This window comes from Pezoporus wallicus, unplaced genomic scaffold, assembly GCF_028554395.1.
Source record: "Pezoporus wallicus isolate ANWC-B61680 ecotype Strahan unplaced genomic scaffold, APGP_CSIRO_Pwel_v1 contig_8548, whole genome shotgun sequence".
NCBI classification, from domain to species: Eukaryota; Metazoa; Chordata; class Aves; order Psittaciformes; family Psittacidae; genus Pezoporus; species Pezoporus wallicus.
The window spans coordinates 341,133-360,001 of record NW_026642624.1 but is presented as its reverse complement, the minus strand read 5'-3'; the positions used below and the strand labels follow the sequence as shown (position 1 = coordinate 360,001).

Genomic DNA, 18,869 nt, shown 5'->3' with positions numbered 1-18,869 from the left:
ATCACAGCCATAAGAGTATTCTGTCCTGCCTTTGCAAGAGCTCAGGGCCAACAAGACTATCTTTGTCCAGATCTCCTTAACCCCACATGACCATGACTACACAAGAGAAATAAAGCAAATGCTGCAGTGTTTATGTTCACCTCTTTTTGATATAAAAGAAATTCTGTTGCAGGTGGCTACCCAAAATAGAAAACTACTTTTCTGAACAAATTTGAGCAACTTAATATTCTCAAGTTGCATTCATAAGCACAAAACATTTTCACCACATCTATTACCAGGGAGAGACACAATCTTGACTTAATTATGGCTAAAAATAATACAAGCTTTCAGCAGACTTTACATTTTCTGTGTCCTCACAAGTTTCAGTAAACATAAATGATCTGCTTGCCACCTTATCCATGGTCATAAGAACATCCCTGTAAGTCACAAATGTACAAGCAAACTGTAGAAAAAATACTAATGCTAGAAGGAAGACTGTGGTGAAAAGAAAACACTGAAGTAAGTTTTCAGGTTCTATATTTTCTCATACTTTTACACCACATCTGCTTGATGAGGGAATAAGTAACTCAAATAGTAGGAGACAGCACACTGAAAAATGTAATGATATTATTAGAAGAGAATTTATTATTATGAATGTGGGAATCTCCAGTAACTATACATTTTTACTAGGCAATTTCATCTGCTGTATGCTTGCATAAAGTCTATGCTGCTCAACTGCAGTTAAGGGATTCATGAGCAGCAGATATAAAACCTGAAGAAAAGAAAAAGGTCCACAATGAATCCAAAGCTTCTCCCATTTCTGAAGCACCTCCTAAATTTTGAGAATTCCTAGGAGCTGAATAATTGAGTCCCCTCTCACAGACCTGCAGAAATTCAGCCCTTCTTCTCTTAGGGGATTGATAAAGAAAACAGACTGGTAGAAAAGCTTTCCCTGTAGATTATGCCTATGAAACAACTATTTTTTTTTAAAGACAAAACCATGAAGCTGTAATTATCATTAAGCCTTTATATTATCACCATCACTTATTTGAAACAGAGGAGGGGAAAAAAAGAACTGCAATTTTAAAAGTTAAACCATTATATATCCAGAAAATTACACTTAGAGAAAAAAAAACTTGAGGCATGGGCATAAACTGCCATTATCGCACACACTCACTATAAAAAACATCGGCTGTCCCACTTAGCTTTTGCTGAAATCCCTATTTATCCACAGTGAACTAGATATCTGTATCCACAAGATACATACGAGAACTGGAGTCACTCTCTCTCTTGTCCTCCTTTTGTTCTTGTATATCTTGAAGACACGTTTTCCCTTGCTTGGCTTCTTCTTTGAATGATGTGTTATTGCCAGAGTCTGAAAGTGCTCCTAGCACAACAGGGCAATGACATAACAAAGATGGTTATGGTAGTTAATAGCATGACATAGTTAAACAAAATAAATTGAATAGCCACAGTAATTCAAAGGACTCTTATCAAGGACTCTTGGGTTGCCCAGGGAGGTTGTGAATTCTCCATCCTCGGCCGTGTTCAAGGCCAGGTTGGACAGAGCCTTGGGTGACATGGTCTAGTGGAAGGTGTCCCTGCCCATGGCAGGGGGTTGGAACTGGATGATCTTAAGGTCCTTTCCAACCCTAACTATTCGCGGATTCTATGATCCTAAGTACATTGTAATTAACAGTGAATATTTTACCACAGAAAAGTAAGAAAAGTGACTGGTTTACTTTTACAGTAGTAGCATTAAAGCGATGCTCTATAGGATGAAATTAAAGGGGTAATTTGCAACATTTCTGTTTAAATACTGCACTAAAGCAGTGCTTGTCTTTGATTCTGCTGCCTGGTTTATTTGATCAAAATGCCACATCTCTTCTAGAACTCCAAGAGGCAGCTAAACATGGGTTCATTTTAGCATAGTGTTTCTCAAGAGTTTCTGCATGTAATTCTCATGGTTTTACTCTAGAAAGTAAAAAAATTGAAACAATGCAGCAGCAACCATGAGTTTGTTTGCAAAATAAGGTGAAAACAACCAACACCACCCAAAATAAAACCCTGCAAACATTCAAGCCACTGTTTGATCATTCTTATGACAAAACACCATCCCAGGTGTATTAATATAGTCTGATTGATTTAATGGGCAAAATTTACTTGATGCTGGTGTGGTTGTCAAATAGCTCTGGTTGGAAGTGACCTTAAAAAGATAATCCAGATGATAGTCTTACATGTACACTGTAAAGTTCTTCAACAGTCAACTACATCTAAACTAACTATATTGCTGGTACTTCACAATGTACTATCTTGCTTTACTAGTAGTGAGTTATAGATACTGTGGAAAGTAGTAGCTATGAAAAATACACACTACAGGTATGGTAATATAGCCATTTGAATGGCACATAAATCTTTCCTGGAAACCAACCCAAAATTTACAGCCTCAAATACTGTACTTATATTCTAGGTAAAAAATAAATACCATCATTTCACTTGGTCCACAGAACCTGAAAATGGTTCTACAAACTCAAGGACTAATTCTGGTTTCCTCTTAACATCAAAAAATGGGGAAAACAAAAAGAGGCAAGGCTGGAGAGACGTTTGTCAGTTATGAGACTGGCTATTGTATGAACTAGGGTAATTATCACATTGATTTCCAGCTCATATTTTATCTCCATGAAGAGCAGCTACAATAAAGAGCAAGCAGACTATTTCTGCAAAAACTTTTTGGTTTTCCCTCTAAATGCTTTTATCATGAAATTCACAACAGAGCTTTTAGAAATAATTTTCTTATCAGCATGAAGGTAACAAAGAAGGGGACGTTAATACTATACCAGGAGTTGCTGTATGTGATGTGTTTGCTGGTAGCTTTTTCAATGCTTTTTTGAACTGTGCTATTCCTAAAACAACATTTCGTACTTTCATCCACAGGAAATAGCCACCTCGATTGCTTGAAGGCCAGGTGCTTTCCAGAACAGCCTATTTTGGAAATATTGGAAGTCAAACACAGTCATCTCAAGGAACAGTCAGGTATGAAATAAACTTCCATTTCAAATTGGGTTACATTGGCAGTTATAAAGTAGACTTCTAAGCCTACAAAGACAACACAATATTCCATCTTTTATTTCTTTCAGTTACTAGAAATGACACAGTTACATCTGAACTGCTCCCTTACTTTGTTTGCTTCTATTTGCCTGGATAAAAACGCATCTTTTGGTCTTCCTCCTCTTGCGAAAATACTTACCTTATTGTAATAGCCATAAGTAATGGCATTAGGGTCAACACCAGCTTTCTGCATTTCAAACAGCACTCGCACTGCTAGCACAGGCTGCCCATACTGTCCACACAGTTGCATGAGTACTCGGTAGCACACCTGAAAATACACACAAGTTAGTGCTGTGTTTCTGTAGTCTCATATACCCCATTCAATAAAACCCACGGGCTGTTTCTGGAATCCTGGACTTTTACCTCATCAGGTGGATCTATTTTTTTGGTATGCATTTTTTGCAGCACATCATAAGCAGTTTTCAGAGCCCTGACTTTTGAATGGCACACTTTCACATACGCAGGAAGGCAGATAAACCAAAGACCGTAGCAGTGACGTAGCAAACACCTGGACCACATCTGTGGTATGGATGAGTACTTCTTAGCAATTTTATGTGCCGATTTAATTTCCTGTAAAGAATCATCAAGGTTATTTGTGTGTATTTACATACACATTACACAAACCTACATGTTAAAAACTGACCATATATCATTAAACATGCGGAAACTGCAACATTATTATGAACAACATACAAGTGGGAGAGAAAATTAAAGCAGAGTGAGTAATACCAAAACCACTTCCTGTGCAATATTTTACTCTTTAAAATTTGTATTTCTTTACATTTTTTGCCTATTTTTTTTTGTCTGCATTATTTTGTAAGAAACATTTGAAAGTTAGTGCTCTTGGATAGTGAAAAGCAATTAAAAAGATAATATGGGAGCCCAATAGTTTATCCTTCTAGCGAACAGCATGAAGAATGTGGAAGGTATGGGGACAGCACAGCTAATGACAACCTGTGATCGGGGGCCCTGTATGACATGGTATAGGCAAGAAGAGGTAAACATCCAAAGAACTACTAGCATGGTCACTGAATCAGTGAAACACCACTAGGTTGCAGCCACTGCTGGTCTTTCTAGCCCAACTCAAGATGAAGGCAGCAAGCTGTCACTTTGCAGAGCACATCATGCTACAAGAATAACTGCAAGTACCTGTTTAGTTCTTCTGAACATTGGTGATGGGCTGTTGGGACTACTGGCTTTTGAGGACAGTTTGTTACTTGGTGCTTTGAGAAATCCTTCTGGTCGCTCAAACAGATCCAGTTTTAACACTGGAAATCCATTATAGCTGTAAAAGAAACATGTCAATTAACTCCTGGAAGGCAGTTCCAGAATGCACATCACATAATAGCAAATGAAATCAATTACATAATTGCACTGGAAGCTACACATGAAATAGAAAACACAAACATAAACCTTTAAAGACACCACTGACAAAGTGGTTTACTAATCCATCTGCATGATTTCATGACCCTGCACCATCTCTTGACCTGTTATTTCAGTGTAAACAACTTCAGTTGATAAAATCATTTGCTTTCATAGCATTTTCTTTAATTAATGTGTCAAAGTCTTGATCCTAGTTAATAAAAAAATTACTGGGGGGCTTAATCCCTAGTGAGCATCACATGACAGAGGTTTATAAAAATCAATATGAACAGTATCAAAACTACCTAAAAGATTAAATTAGATTTAAAAATGTTTCCCATCAGTAATGAAGAAACCCATAGGGAAACTCACTTGACATAATTATAGGAAAAATCTGTACTTTGTGGGTATAAAAAGAACCTAGAAACTAAACCAAGATTTTGCAGAGTTAGGATGCTGTTAGGATTTTGGCTCGCATCCGACTGTGTCCTTGTATTACCTGTATTGTAGAGGGTGCTCTTCACCATTTGGCAGATGGGGAATCTCAGGTGGTGTTATGAAAACTGTATGCTCACTCTTGTATGACTCATCCAGCTCTATAAGTCGTGTTTCCCCAGTTTTGTCCATATCTACCTGGAGAGTTAGGTTAAATGAAAAAGTAGTCACTTGTGTTACTGTATTTTCTGCTGTTTCAATGACACGGTCAAGCAGGAGAAAGTCTGTAGCAGCATCAAAGGACTTCATCTTAAAAGCAAGGGTGCCTTGCAAAGTTAATGTGAATAGCAAGTGTTTTGCATTGATTTTCTGAACTTTACCCTAACACAACAATCGATTGTCAGTGATGTAGTCCAAACTGACTATGCTCAGGTAAATATAACAAGCAGTTGTACAAAGAAGTTTGTCTTTCTGAAAACAACCATTTCTGGAACTATGATTTCAACTGCAGCAGTAATTTGGAATTAATTTTTAAGTATGAAATTAGAAGCTATTTTGCCCCCCTTTTTTTCTCTATTTTAACACTGAAAGCAATAACAAACTATTATCCAATTGCCTGAAGTATACAGAATCTACAAACAACACTATTTAAGCAATTTCAGTCACTTACATATTCATTAAAGTCATGCTAGCTTGCAGAGATTGCAGAAATACACATGCATTCAAAGTGATAATGGGATAAAAACATGTGACCTTACTAATTAAAGTAACTTTGCTTTCCTAAAGAAACGGTAACCTGAGAGGTGAAGGGTAGATTCCATTTTTTTCTTCTTTCAGATAACCCAGTTGTATATGCGGAAATATAAGAAAGGCACCTTGTAAATAACACTATTACTAAGCATAAATTACAGCTTCACTTGTTTCATTTTGAGCTTTGTAAGTGGGAATTTGACCATAAATCTGGCTGTTGCAGAGAGGAGGAGAGATTTGCACTTGCAAATTAATGCCCCTGCTCTAAAGGCAGCAACAGAAACATACTCCTGGGCTCCAGGCAAGTTTCAAAGCATCAAACTGCAGGATCAAGTGGGAGAAAACTGTAAAACAATTGTACTCAAAGAACTTCATTCCATTGCTTAAGATCATAAGAACCAATAAAAAAAAACAAAGCAAAACTTGGTGACCCCAACCAAGATATTGGTTATCTATGAACTATTTCCCTTTGAGAAAAAGGACAGACAAGCCTTTAACTTACAAGCTTCCTACTGCTACTGATGGCACCACAGAAGCCACAAGGAACAGAGCAAATGTAACATGTATTACATACCACCTAAGAGCCTTCACTTGATATTTGTACTGATATTCATATTGCTTTTGCCTTTGATCTTCTGTCACCAGCTGTTTCTCCTCTAATGCCTCAATATGCAATGCTTCTGCTTGTGGCAGGAGACATGTCTCTATCTCAAAGAGCTGGCACTATCAAAAACTATTTCAGAACACGCTTTTTATTCACATATTGAGTGTTCAGCTCACATACTGTCACAGTTTACATTTATAACCATTATTTAAATGGTTTAAGTGGCAACCACATTACAGCCAAATGGTACGTTATTTCAAAGACAGGAATAAGCAACCTGTGGAATGGAAGGACGCATATTCTTCACGCCTTAAGAGTTTAGCAACATGTACAAAAGCAAGTCTATTTCACAGTTCTCTCCCGCCAGTGAGGTGGAAATATATCAAGTAGTTTCAGTAGAATTCCTGAATATTTAAGATTTGATAAACATACAAAGAGGTGTTCTCAGTGACACGTTTTACTGCACGAGACAGATGGAAAGTATTAGCAAACTGAATCAGCCAAGTAGCAGGAACATATGGCTCCTGAAGAGCAGAAATAAACGAAACCTTACTTGGCAACTTAAATACTTCTAGGAATGTAGAAACCCCACAGTTACAAGTTCCACCAGTGACATACAATGAAGCCAGTAGCTTAAATATGTATTGAATTGAGATAAGTTTTGAATTCCTGGAAAAAGAAAACTTGTGAGGCAATTACACCATATCCTTCTGTAGGTGAAATGGGGAATCAATTACAATCTCTGCTGCTGCTGCCTAGGATAAAGGAACACACACGAGATTACTCTTTAACTTAAACTATTCTTATAAAATATTTGAGGCAGGGCTTAGATTATATTTTATGGATTAACTAATTTTACAGCACATAAAACTTGCCTCAACCCAGTAGCCTATAGCTAAACATAAGAAAGTCTTGTATCATCTTTCAACCCATGAGATCACTCTTTCCTGCATACCCTTTTGGGTACTGGTTTAGCCAATGAAAGACATTAATATATAAGTAATATATAAATAAATATTCACTTTGGAATATTTGGAATCACTGAAATTTGATGGTCAAAGAGCATCTTGGGTGAAGCTCTAATTCATATAGCAGTCCTTGGTGTACTTCAATATTTTGACTCTGTATGTTACTATTAGGCATAGTATCAGAAACAAAGAGAAAGCAAGAAAGAGAAAAAGGGAAGAGGAGATGTTATCATTGTTCAAAGAAATCCTACACAGAAACCCACTCCATGGCAATGAAAACCTAGTTTCACAAGCAGTTCTAAAGCCACGGCAAATCCTAAACATACAGTAATTCCAGTGCCTCAGTTTCCCCACAATTACCACTGGCATAGAACTAATTATATCAGTAATAAAGCCAACCGAAATAAACACTGACAGAAATAGAAGCTGGAGAAGTACACGTGTTTTCTCATGGCACTATCATGAGCATTTTTTATAGTGGAAAGATGACGCCCACAGCATCAACTAGTAAAATAGCTGGTATTAGAATAGATAAGCCTCTGCTTCAGCTGTACAAGGGGCTACTTCACCTTTTAGAAGCAGAAATGAAACAAAGCCCAACAAAAAAAAGGAAAATGGAAGGCTACAGTGACTAACTAAAAAAGGGAAGAAAAAAATGGAAATCAACTTGCACTTCAAATATATTTTACTTGCACAATATAAAGATATTGTAGGAATCAGCACAAGTTAAAAACCCTGTATGTGGACGAAGACATGCTTACTTTATCTACACAGTCATCAAAAAAAGCAAGGCTTGCATCCTTATCACTGACAAAAGAGCACTCTTCAATGAAGCGAATAAACATCTGAGTTTTGGTCATCAGCGTGTAGAACTTCTGATGTGAACGATCTCGACTTTTGAGGAAACCTATAAAGTGAAATCAGAATCAGGTAAGAATGCCTAAACCAAAGAAGCCCTCACCAAAAGTCAGCCTACATTCCACTAATGAGCAGCCATAGAATCAGAATTGTTTGGGTTGGAAGGGTCCTTAGAGATCATCCAGTTCCAACCCCCTGCCATGGGCAGGGACACCTTCCACTAGAGCAGCTTGCTCCAAGCCCCTGTGTCCAACCTGGCCTTGAACACTGCCAGGGATGGGGCAGCCACAGCTTCTCTGGGCACCCTGTGCCAGCACCTCAACACCCTCACAGAGAAGAATTTTTTCCCAGTATCTAATCTAAATCTATCCTCAATAACCTTTCTGCAGTGTTTGTCACTACTATGTGATTTTATCTGCGCCTGTATTTCTACCATTGTTTATAACATTAACACCACAAATATTTTTATACTTTAAATAACAGAGAATCTAAAATAATAAATTAGTATACATAAAACAAGTTTATGAGTCTTCACCTTGTAGTTCAAACAGAGAACTTGCATCTGTGGCTGTTTCAGAGGGTGCCTCTGTTATAGGCCTGAGATAAGACCTGTAGCCTTTTAGTATTGAGGCCATGAAACACAGAAATGCTTCCTGGATCTCCAGATCTAACAGATGCAGTTTCTTCCCAGAATTAAAATCGTAGTCATTCATTGCTAATTCCATTAATGCATCTTCTCTTGGTCGCTGTTGCACTGTGAACAAAAACACCATTATAATGGTTTACTCCCCCCCCAGTATTCATAAGAAAGAAAAAAGGTATCCTATTAGAATCACTGATTACTGAGCTCCATTAAGTTTGGAACAGATTAATACATGCTGTTAAATTCAATCACAATGTGCCAGAATGGATTCAGTTTGACCTTTTACAACTCCTGTATCTCTGGATAACATCAAAAGCCTTTATTTATTTACATTTACCTTTTCAGCACATGATTTACTACAGCAACAGAGAGAACCAGCATGGCTAGAGCTTTAAAAAACCCCTCAAAGAATGCTGTTTGTAGAAATATGTGAAAATTCTTCTTAAAGAATCATATTTTAAGGACAAACAGATAGACGGAATGTACATTATTGTGTTTTCTTTTTTACAGTGCTTTTCATTTCAAAGTGTTTCCAAAAAGCAGGCAATACACATTAAGTACCTATATACTCGGAGAAGCACCACTCGGATGCAAAGTGAAGCCACCAAAATACAACACAATGCAAAATGCCAATACAGAGAGAAAGCAAGCTTTTTATTTCAAGCTCTAGCAAAATGCCTATTCTTAAAGTAGATACTTGCATCAACATTTTAAAGAAATCAGGACTCTAGCTAAGACTTCACTGCTATAATAACCTTCTGTTTCTGTGTATTCTAATCAGGACACAGTTAAAGTCTAGTGACCTCAATAGCCAAGAAGTGTAAATAGCCTTTAAAAGTGCCCTAAATCCAAGTTAAATTACAAAGATCCCATGCACTATGCTTTCCAGGTATGTATTCTCAAAGACGTAGAGTTGGACAACCCCATCCTTTTCACACTCCAATTTAAGTCTTAACCACTTGCTGTCTCTGCCACAGAAACTTGATTTTTCAATTGCATTATTGCTGCTAAAGGTTCCCTCCAATGCCTGCAAAACTCACCTTCTAAGCAGACAGGTAATGCCAGAGTGCTGACAGACTTCCTTCCCACTTCACAAAGCCTATTAGCTCTGACACCCAAGCACATCAGCTGGCCTTGACTACATTGCTATTTCCAAATGCCTTGTTTTAAAGAAGTCACTAACATCACTCTTACCAATTTTTCTGCTTTCTCACATTAAGATTAAATATATTTTGCCTGTATCAATAACCAGTTTCCGTTTTTACAAATATTCAGTATTTGTGCTATACATTAAAACCTCCAAAGTTTATAAAACATTATTTCCATCTTAAAATTTAGATATGTCAAAGTTATCTCAATTGTCAAAATGTCAACAGACTTGAGCAGGCTCTGAGGACCAAAAAGTGTTTATCTGATCCTGGCCTACACTTTGCTTTACTATTCCCTTCTCATAAAAGCTCTGCTTTTTTTCCAGTGGGAAGATAATCAGTACAAAGGGGTATCTATTGAATATCACCTCCACCCCAAAAGCCCCTATGTAGGTTCTAATGTCTGGCCTTAAAGCACAGATTTTCCTATTCTGTACAATAACATTATGGTTTTTTAAGGTGACTTTTTACATATTTCAACATATTTAATTAGCTATATTTATCTGTTAATGTGGCACACTATATTCAATGTAAATCTTGCTATGTACTTTCCCACTCACATTCTGCCAGTTGCTGATATAAATTACTTAAAGTGTTCATGAGATTTTTACAAGGTTTCTTTGGTAAGATCTTCCATGCTATAGTTTTCTTATCTCCAGTTCTGAAAGGAAAGAAACAAAAATGAGTGAGTATACACATGAAGAGTGTGTGCCTCTAGGACTGTATTTCTCACCAGAGAAATGGGAGAACAAAAATTTGCTCCATTAAAACACAACTGAGGAGGATCGAAAACCAACCAATGAAGTGAAACTTGATTTACCATATAGAGACTGATCGCAGCTATCCAACCAATGCCCCATATTTCAGGATGACAGTTATGCTGACATTCTCTAGCACTGCAATCAATCCACTTAGAACTCATGAAAGATGGATTAACAGTATTAAGCACCAGCCATTGCATGAGCCACCACCACACATGCTATGATCTGAGTTGTCCTTACTTAAACTAGGATGGAGATAATGACTAGAATGCCCACAGTAACCTGAATTCAAGTTGATATGCCAGCTGCTTTGTGTTTCGCAAATACAGATGTGGACTTGAGTGCATCATGATGAAGATGAAAGAAAATGACAATATTCTTTGTCAACAGAGGGCACCAGCAAGCCTCAAGACCCTCTTGGTCACAGAGTTACAAAAACTTTAAGCATTTGTTTGACACTTTTTCCGTATGATGAAATAGAACTAATCTGTTCTAAGATCATGCATTGAAAGTCAGCTAGAATCTACTTATAGCTGAAATATCTATTCTATAGGACAACAGAAATAACTGGAAATGAAGGATTTTCAATTAATGGATTAGACAAATACCAAAAGAAATGCACAAACATGTTCTTCTCGACCAAAAAGAAACAAAACAAAAAAACAACCTAGCTTGAACTAGTTCCTGAACATTTCAGAGCAGAACTGCTATACCAAATTGCTATCAGCATAAAATCCTGAACAAGATTTTCTATGCACAAATATTTAATATATGCAGCATTCTCTAAATCCACACACAACTACTGAAGAAAAAACAACCCCACAAATTAAAAAACTTCAGAAAAAAGGTTTAGTTAGGCATAGTAATGCTGAAAGACTGCTGCCAACAGGAGGATGACACAAAAACACTGACCAGAGACGAAGTACACAGTGACAATATTAAACATTATACTGAACTAAAAGTTTAATGCTGAAATACAATTTGAATCACTTTCAAGTGTTTTAGAATCTTGAATTAGAAGCCTTACACTCTTCCATCTATTTTTATATCACATCATTGCAAGGAAATGAATAATTCTCTGCTTTGATTATCATAACAATATGGACTGTTTCCCCGTAGTTTGAGTGCACTACTGTCCCATACTAGTATTTTAGATACTAAATAATTGGTATAACAGAAAAATGCAGTACCATACACACTTCTGAAGGAGAAATATAATACTGCTAATTCAGTTGTTAACAGTGGCATGATCCTAAGTCTTAATTAAGATTCTCACCCATGAAAGTTCACATCTCTAATTCTCAATATGAATTTCCTATACTTCAGATTGATATGAAGTGTGATTTAATTGTTATAATTTTCAAGCAGATGCTCACATGAAGACACCAGAATTTCTTGAAGACTAAGAAACCTCATCACAAGAAACAAAATTGACTATTCTCCTGCAGGCACAACGAAGTGAGAGTATGGTTAATCGAGGAAATGTGCCAAGATGTGCAATAAGATTTTAATGTAAGACTAAAAGGCAATAATATTCCATGAGGACTGAACCTCTACTCTGCTGTGTTGAACAGGAGATACAGCTCATTTCCGGAAGAAAGTTCAGAGGTTTAAAATATCTCTTCCCTTCAAGTTTTGCCAAAAAAGCTAGTTCTTGCCTTTGAAAACAAGAAACAAAAGAAATTAACATAGAAGAAATATTGTTAATAAATACTTACTGAGAAATTGTATTGGTATCTAGGTCAACACAGCTAACATCTGGTGGAGGGTCATAGAGATCAAAGTATCTTGAATCAATTCCCACTATGAATGGGCACGGTGCACTTAACACATCTGCCAGTGCCAAGGGACAGAGAGGAATATAGGGGCAAGGCCAGTGGAAGGGAAATATCATCTTTGGAAATATGCAGAGACAAAAACATAGGTTTAACATCTATAATAGTATAATCTATGCAAGCAAAACCCACACTCCACTAACTCCTACGTCACAATTACTTAACAGATAATTATTACTAAAAATCTAGATGCAGAGTATTGAATAAAAAATGTACTCATTTCTCTAAAATTCAATTTGTAGTATAAAGCTCTTCAGTATAATAGACTGTATACAGCAGAGGTACCAAAACTGCTTAGTGAAGACAGGGAGGAAAGTAGCATGCATTTCAAATTCTGGCAGAGAGAATACAGTGCTATTTGGGAACATCAGGAACTTGTATTTAGTGCATTGTGATGACCAAACAACATCCTTATTTATAACATTTACACACAAAGAACCAACAACAGTTAGTCTTGCTTTTCTGTAAATTTGAGGTATCATTAGCACTGTGAATTTTTCTCTCTGATTATCTTTATTTTTATTCTTATTTATAAGTAACCTCTAAGCCTAACAGTGCTACTACTAATTTTAGATTTTATCTAAAAACATTCTTTTTTTCCACTTGCAGGTATATGATTAAAAACCCCATTACTTACAGAGACTAATGCCTCTGTCACACTAGTAAGGACAGAAGGTCGTAATGAATGGATGAGAATTTTATGTTCCGTCACAGCAAACACAAGTAGAGTTACTGCATTTTCAGGTCCTAAATTCTGAAGCAGTGTAGAAAACTTGCCCCCACTGTAAGAGAACATTAACACACTGGTGAGTTACAGTGGACCATAAAAAAAAAATGCTCAATAGCAAAAGAAAAAAACAGGCATTAGAGTAGGATTTCATGAACATACACCTACAAATCTTTCTTTCAAAGACTGCAAAGCAGACTACATGGTACACTTGACTGTTCAGTGAAGAATGGTTACTTCCCAGTAGTAACAATTGTCTTTAACCATAGTCTTTAATCAGTCTAGACTATTTTCAGGATACACACATGATCATTTTTCTTTAAGGAGCAACTTACAGGGAGACAGCATGCATGTCTTTAATCATCCTCCTGAACTGAGACATGACAGTTAAGACAGTCACAGAGCTCCTTCAATTCCCTTGCAAAACAAAAGCTTCACTATCTTGGGAACCCAGGTACCAACTCTTAGAAAGGGAATTAACAATCTACATTCTGCCGCAAGAACCACTATAATGACTTGAAAACACATAGGTATTGTTCAGTAAATAGGTATCCTTGTCAGGGCTTGGGTCTAATCACATAAATAAAGCTTCAGACACACTTGCTACAAAAGGCACCAGAGAAGGTAAGGTAATTTGCACAGTTACAACTCAAAGTACCAAATCTTTTCTGCAGTGTAGATCAGAACACATTTCACAATTAAACAGCCACTTGCCTCAGTGGAAGAGGTGATGACACAGGTTGGCTAAGAATCAGGTTATCATGTGGAGATAGCTGGAAAAAGATTTTAAAATACATTCTTTTTATTGTGAGAACTTAAACAACTATAACAAAGAACACCTAAAAATAAAATTTAAACTAAGCTGAACCTTATATATCCCAGCTGTACAGCACTGTAAGAAGCAGTGTGCACTGCTATGCATCGGTATCTTCTAGTAAAAATCAGGCAAAGCACGATCTTTCTTTCTTGGTCAGAACTGAACACATTGCATATTCATAAAGAGGAATTTAAAATAGCTAATACTGCAAAAAACTGAATATATTAACTGCTGAAAAATAAAGCCTTCTGTATTTTAAGGGAAGTGAGGACCCATACTTCATACATAGCTTTCAGGGGCCAGAGTGGGGATTCTTTTTGGATTTAAGGGAAAAGAGATGGATAATATGCATGAAAGGGAGAGATATTGGGTCATAGCATAAGGTAATATTTTCTTCAGAAGACATGAGAATTAGGCTTTTAGCTGGTAGAAACAGCTCAGCTTTGATAGAATCTTCAAAATTTGCATTAGTTGAAGATCCAAGACAAAGATCTTATTAATTCACATTTTTCTTACAGTGATATGACATCAAGAGAAATCATTCATATATTCAGCATAAATAGGATGATTCAAATGAGGACAAGCATACAGATGCACAATCAACTTATCAAAGATCAGGCTGACATTTTCAGCCATAGTGAATCCAAGGTAACAAGATATCAGTTACTTTCATCCTCCCTTTAAGTGGTCATGCATTTTCTATCTATTGTATAAAAGCACACATACAAGCAGCAGTAGTAATTTAGCAACCTTTAGTAACATTTCATTTCTGAGTGGTAACAGATAACCAGACAACAGAAGATGAGACGAATTAGTAACACAAATGCCAAAGCACTAAGTCACCTAACACTGTGCCTAGACAGACACAGAACACAAGGCATTAGCAAAAGCCTCTACAAAACTGCTTCCTTGCATATTTCATGTAACAGAGCTTTTGAAGGCTGATGCTACATTTAGCTTCAGTGACAAATGAGGATGGCCGCACCACTCTACATGCTAGATTTATCTTCAAATAAGCCACTTTGTGACAACCACCACCATTAGCTTGTCCAGGGAAAGAATTCAGACAACTCATTTTTTCAGACTGAGGTAACCTTCATAAACTACCCTCAGAAAGGAAGCTTCAGCCTAATGTCCTATAGCTTTTGTGTTTCACAAAAGCAGATCACACAATCAAGCACCTATTCCAGGAGTGTCTCCCCCTTAGGCAGAAGGGGCACTTACTGACCCCATTCTTCAGAGAGACAAACACATTACTCAGTGTGCTCTTGAAGTTTTCAGGTTGTGAAATACATCATTATAAGAGGAATATCTGTGTAATACGGGGATGTAGGACATGGAGAATGGGGTTTAGCAGATCCCAGATCAGAAACAACTTATCAACAATGGAAGCTGGAGACCAGGAATCAGGAACACTCCTGAATGCTTTACTAATGGCTATAATTTCTTGGGAACTTAAAAGTCAGGCATATGTCATGCTCTCTCTCACTTGTAACAGATACCAAGAGGGATCTAAGAATGGGTTAGATATCCATACTGGCATACAGAGTTACTAAAAATACAGCAGGTTTCATTTTCAGAAAGCATATAAGCACTTGCAAGAAATTCTACAGCAACACATACTCAGAAGGATTTGCGATACTAGTTATTTAGCAAAAGATAACCACGTTTTCAAATAATAAGCTTCAGAGTGAAATTACTATAAGAAATGACTGAAGAACAGCAAAATGAAATGCTAAAAGCTTGTCATTTTCAAGAATACAGACATTTCCCCCACTATTTAGGAAAACATCTTCAATACGATCACCTGTGATTTTATTCAGTGCAGTATCAAACACAACTCAAAAGTCCCTGAAAGCAGCTGAAAGTACTTCTTAGACCTAAACTACCACTGCTTACTTTAAAAGCAGTTTGTCCTCTATCTGTACTATCAGCTACTAAAGTAGTACTAACTTGATGCATACAACACTTTGAGAATGCTGTGCATATATATATACACACAGATAAGCAATAAATATACACAAGATATGTAAGGTATAACAGACCTAACTTCATGCCACTTGTTCCAGCTTATCAGACTTTGTTTCAGGATATACACCCATGTATACTTTGACAGAGTTACCCAAAATTCAGACTTATGAAAATTAAATGTTTTTCTCTAAACTGACTTACAGTTCTTTGTTAATCTTTAGTGTTCCCAAGCACAAATATTTTACTGAATGTGAATCAAGGAAAACCCAAACCAAGAACTGGGTTTTGAATTGAACTTTAAAATCATGATAAAAGTGATGGAAGTGTCAGATACATTTTCAGTATAACTGTTCTACAACCCCTTTTCAGTATTAGCAATCAGTGTCATTTCTTTAGAATACCCAAGTATGCTAAGGAAGATCTTTAATACTCAATACTCAATGTATTTACTCTGAAAGACTTCACTAGCTTATGGACTACTACATTAAGACTGAAAACTGCAAAGGGCTCTCCATATTATTCCATGCAAGTAATAACAGAGAGTTACACTGGTTTGACCAATTCATTCAAAACCACGATTGGTAGAATAATTACAAGCAGAATAGAGCTGTCTTTTCCTTAGCAATCAAATTTTAACATGTCTATACCCATTCCGCCTCTTAGGAGAAAAAAAAGTACCAAGATTTAATACCACTTCACTTAAGAAGTCTTTGAGAAAGGGATTTCCTCTCTCCTACCAACAGTGACATGGGTGCAATTTCACATAACTGGTAACCTAATTCTGGCAATTATATCCTTTCACTCACACCCAGTAAAATATGCTGGGTCTTGCAGGTAGGCCAGAATAAGGGTCATATTTGATGAAGTGCCTCTGTTGAATGCGTGCAGCTCTTGCAGTTTTCAGTAAGAGCTATCCATTATGTAGAGGACAGCAGGAAGCCCTTTGGGAAAAGAGGTAATCAGGAATATACACCTCACATCTGGTTTTAATTTTATTTATTTATTTCACACTCAGCCTTCATACAGTAGCAAGAAGAAAACAACTCAAAAGCTACTGCAAAAGTCAAACCAGATGCGGACTTTGAGTAGTTTTTCATTAATTTTCATATACTCTGAAAGAAAGAAAATCGGGTTCTAAGCTTACTAAGCAGTTCCTGAAAGATCTCATTAAAGTCCTTAACTAAAAGGAAACAGAACAGTGAGAAAGCCATAAAAATTAAGTGTATGAATTTAGGAAAACAATCCTGAGCAATAAGAACAACTAGAACATAAAAATTCCATTTTCCATTTACTAACCTGCTCAACTGCTGTTTTGTCTTCACTGAAGACATAGCTATTAAGAAATTTACACTTACCTGAACAAGAATTCTTGGCCTCTGAGGGGATGGAAAAGGAACTTTATGCATGAAATGGGAAATGTGTCTAAAGAAAAAGAAAAATACTGATTTAGTGGAAGTTACAAGCTTCAACTGCTTTACCTCAAGACAAAATTATTGTCAGTAACAGAAATCATTATATAAAAATGGCACTTAATTATTCAGAAGAAGCAGCAAGAAAACCCAGCACCCAGACCCTACAGGGATTTTCTGACCTTCAAAACTTATTTTTCTACTACCGACATCCCAAATGGCATGCCAGATTATCTATCAGGCCACAAGGTTCGTTTGTGAGACTGAGAAAGTACAAGGAGCTTTTTAACAAATAGAAATAAAAGTAAAGTAGAAATATTGATGTTTGAGTACTATAACACCATATTACAATCATGCTTCTAAGACTGGCTGAAATGGCATGATTCCTCAGAGACAATAACTGGTTATTTGCCAAGAAATATTCACAGCTGTATATCAAAGAGAGTCATTAATTTAATTCATTTTCTTCACTTTCAAATTAAAAATGTTATATAAGATTTCTGAAAAAAAGTATTAAAGTTCTTCCATATACTACAAATACAGATTTTTTTTTTTAAGCTCTCATTTTTATGAAGTGATTGAATTTGCACAAGTTCTAAACGTGTAGGAGTTCTACATGATACACATTCACATTTAAAGAAACTACTTGCAATCAGTAGAAAGTCAGGAAGAAGCAGGTAATCCATAATAAATCACATGCTACAGCACATGCAACACACTGTCCTGTGATTCCTGCAACTCTTACCACCATTATTATGACACACACAACCAACCAAAGTTGGAAGAAATTTGGACAAACCCACAAATAAGCATTGATTTATACAGAAAACTTGTTCTAGATATTTCTCATTCAAAGCTATACATTTCATATTTTATTGTAGCCACATATCTCACATTTAGATGTATGCTAAACTCCCAATTTCTGCTGGTTTTAATTTTGTGTACTTGTGTCAGGTTTAACTTTTCTGTTGCAGTTCTATAAGGACATAACTGGTCTTAACCATAAGCAGAACTGCGCCTCCTCTCCAGCACTCCTCAGCCGATCTCCCTTGTGTCAGCATGAGTGCTTGTGTAGCCACATGGCAAATAAGAACAGGAAAGGAATCAGGCTGACAATGGATTTGGGGTTTTGTCTTTATTACCAGTGTATGAAGATGGTCACAGACCATATAGCAAACATCAAGGGAATGGCCTGCTGCTGGCAGTAGCCCAGCTGACTGAAAATGTTCAAATACACACATATGGCATAGACAACCTTCATCATCATTAAAACAGCCAAGGAACCTAGGCTAGATACTATATTAACTTTGTGCAACAGTGTAGGTGCATTTAAACTATCCACAGTGTTGACCAGTCAGTTTACAAATCAGAATAAGCAAAGGAATCTGTAAAATCAAAATTTATAGAATAGTTATTTTATTTCCTTCTCATTTTATTCCTTCATAAAAATCAAAACCCCAAAATAGTTCTAATCTTAAAAAAAAATAAAATCTT

The 18,869-nt window shown here is 36.5% G+C and overlaps 1 protein-coding gene across 3 annotated transcripts in view; it reads right to left on the bottom strand.

The window, feature by feature from the left end:
- DENND4A (DENN domain containing 4A) overlaps nt 1-18,869 on the bottom strand; it is a 48,964-nt gene that overhangs the window by 8,968 nt on the left and 21,127 nt on the right. For all 3 annotated transcript variants that reach the window (XM_057430991.1, XM_057430990.1, XM_057430992.1), the window contains 13 exons: nt 17,322-17,388; nt 13,893-13,951; nt 13,089-13,233; nt 12,335-12,510; nt 10,416-10,516; nt 8,600-8,818; nt 7,968-8,113; nt 4,949-5,082; nt 4,237-4,372; nt 3,451-3,657; nt 3,227-3,355; nt 2,817-2,961; nt 1,247-1,366 (listed from right to left, as the gene is read on the bottom strand). In XM_057430991.1, coding sequence (XP_057286974.1) covers nt 1,247-1,366; nt 2,817-2,961; nt 3,227-3,355; nt 3,451-3,657; nt 4,237-4,372; nt 4,949-5,082; nt 7,968-8,113; nt 8,600-8,818; nt 10,416-10,516; nt 12,335-12,510; nt 13,089-13,233; nt 13,893-13,951; nt 17,322-17,388 — 1,784 coding nt within the window. The remainder of the gene's footprint in view (nt 1-1,246; nt 1,367-2,816; nt 2,962-3,226; nt 3,356-3,450; nt 3,658-4,236; nt 4,373-4,948; nt 5,083-7,967; nt 8,114-8,599; nt 8,819-10,415; nt 10,517-12,334; nt 12,511-13,088; nt 13,234-13,892; nt 13,952-17,321; nt 17,389-18,869) is intronic.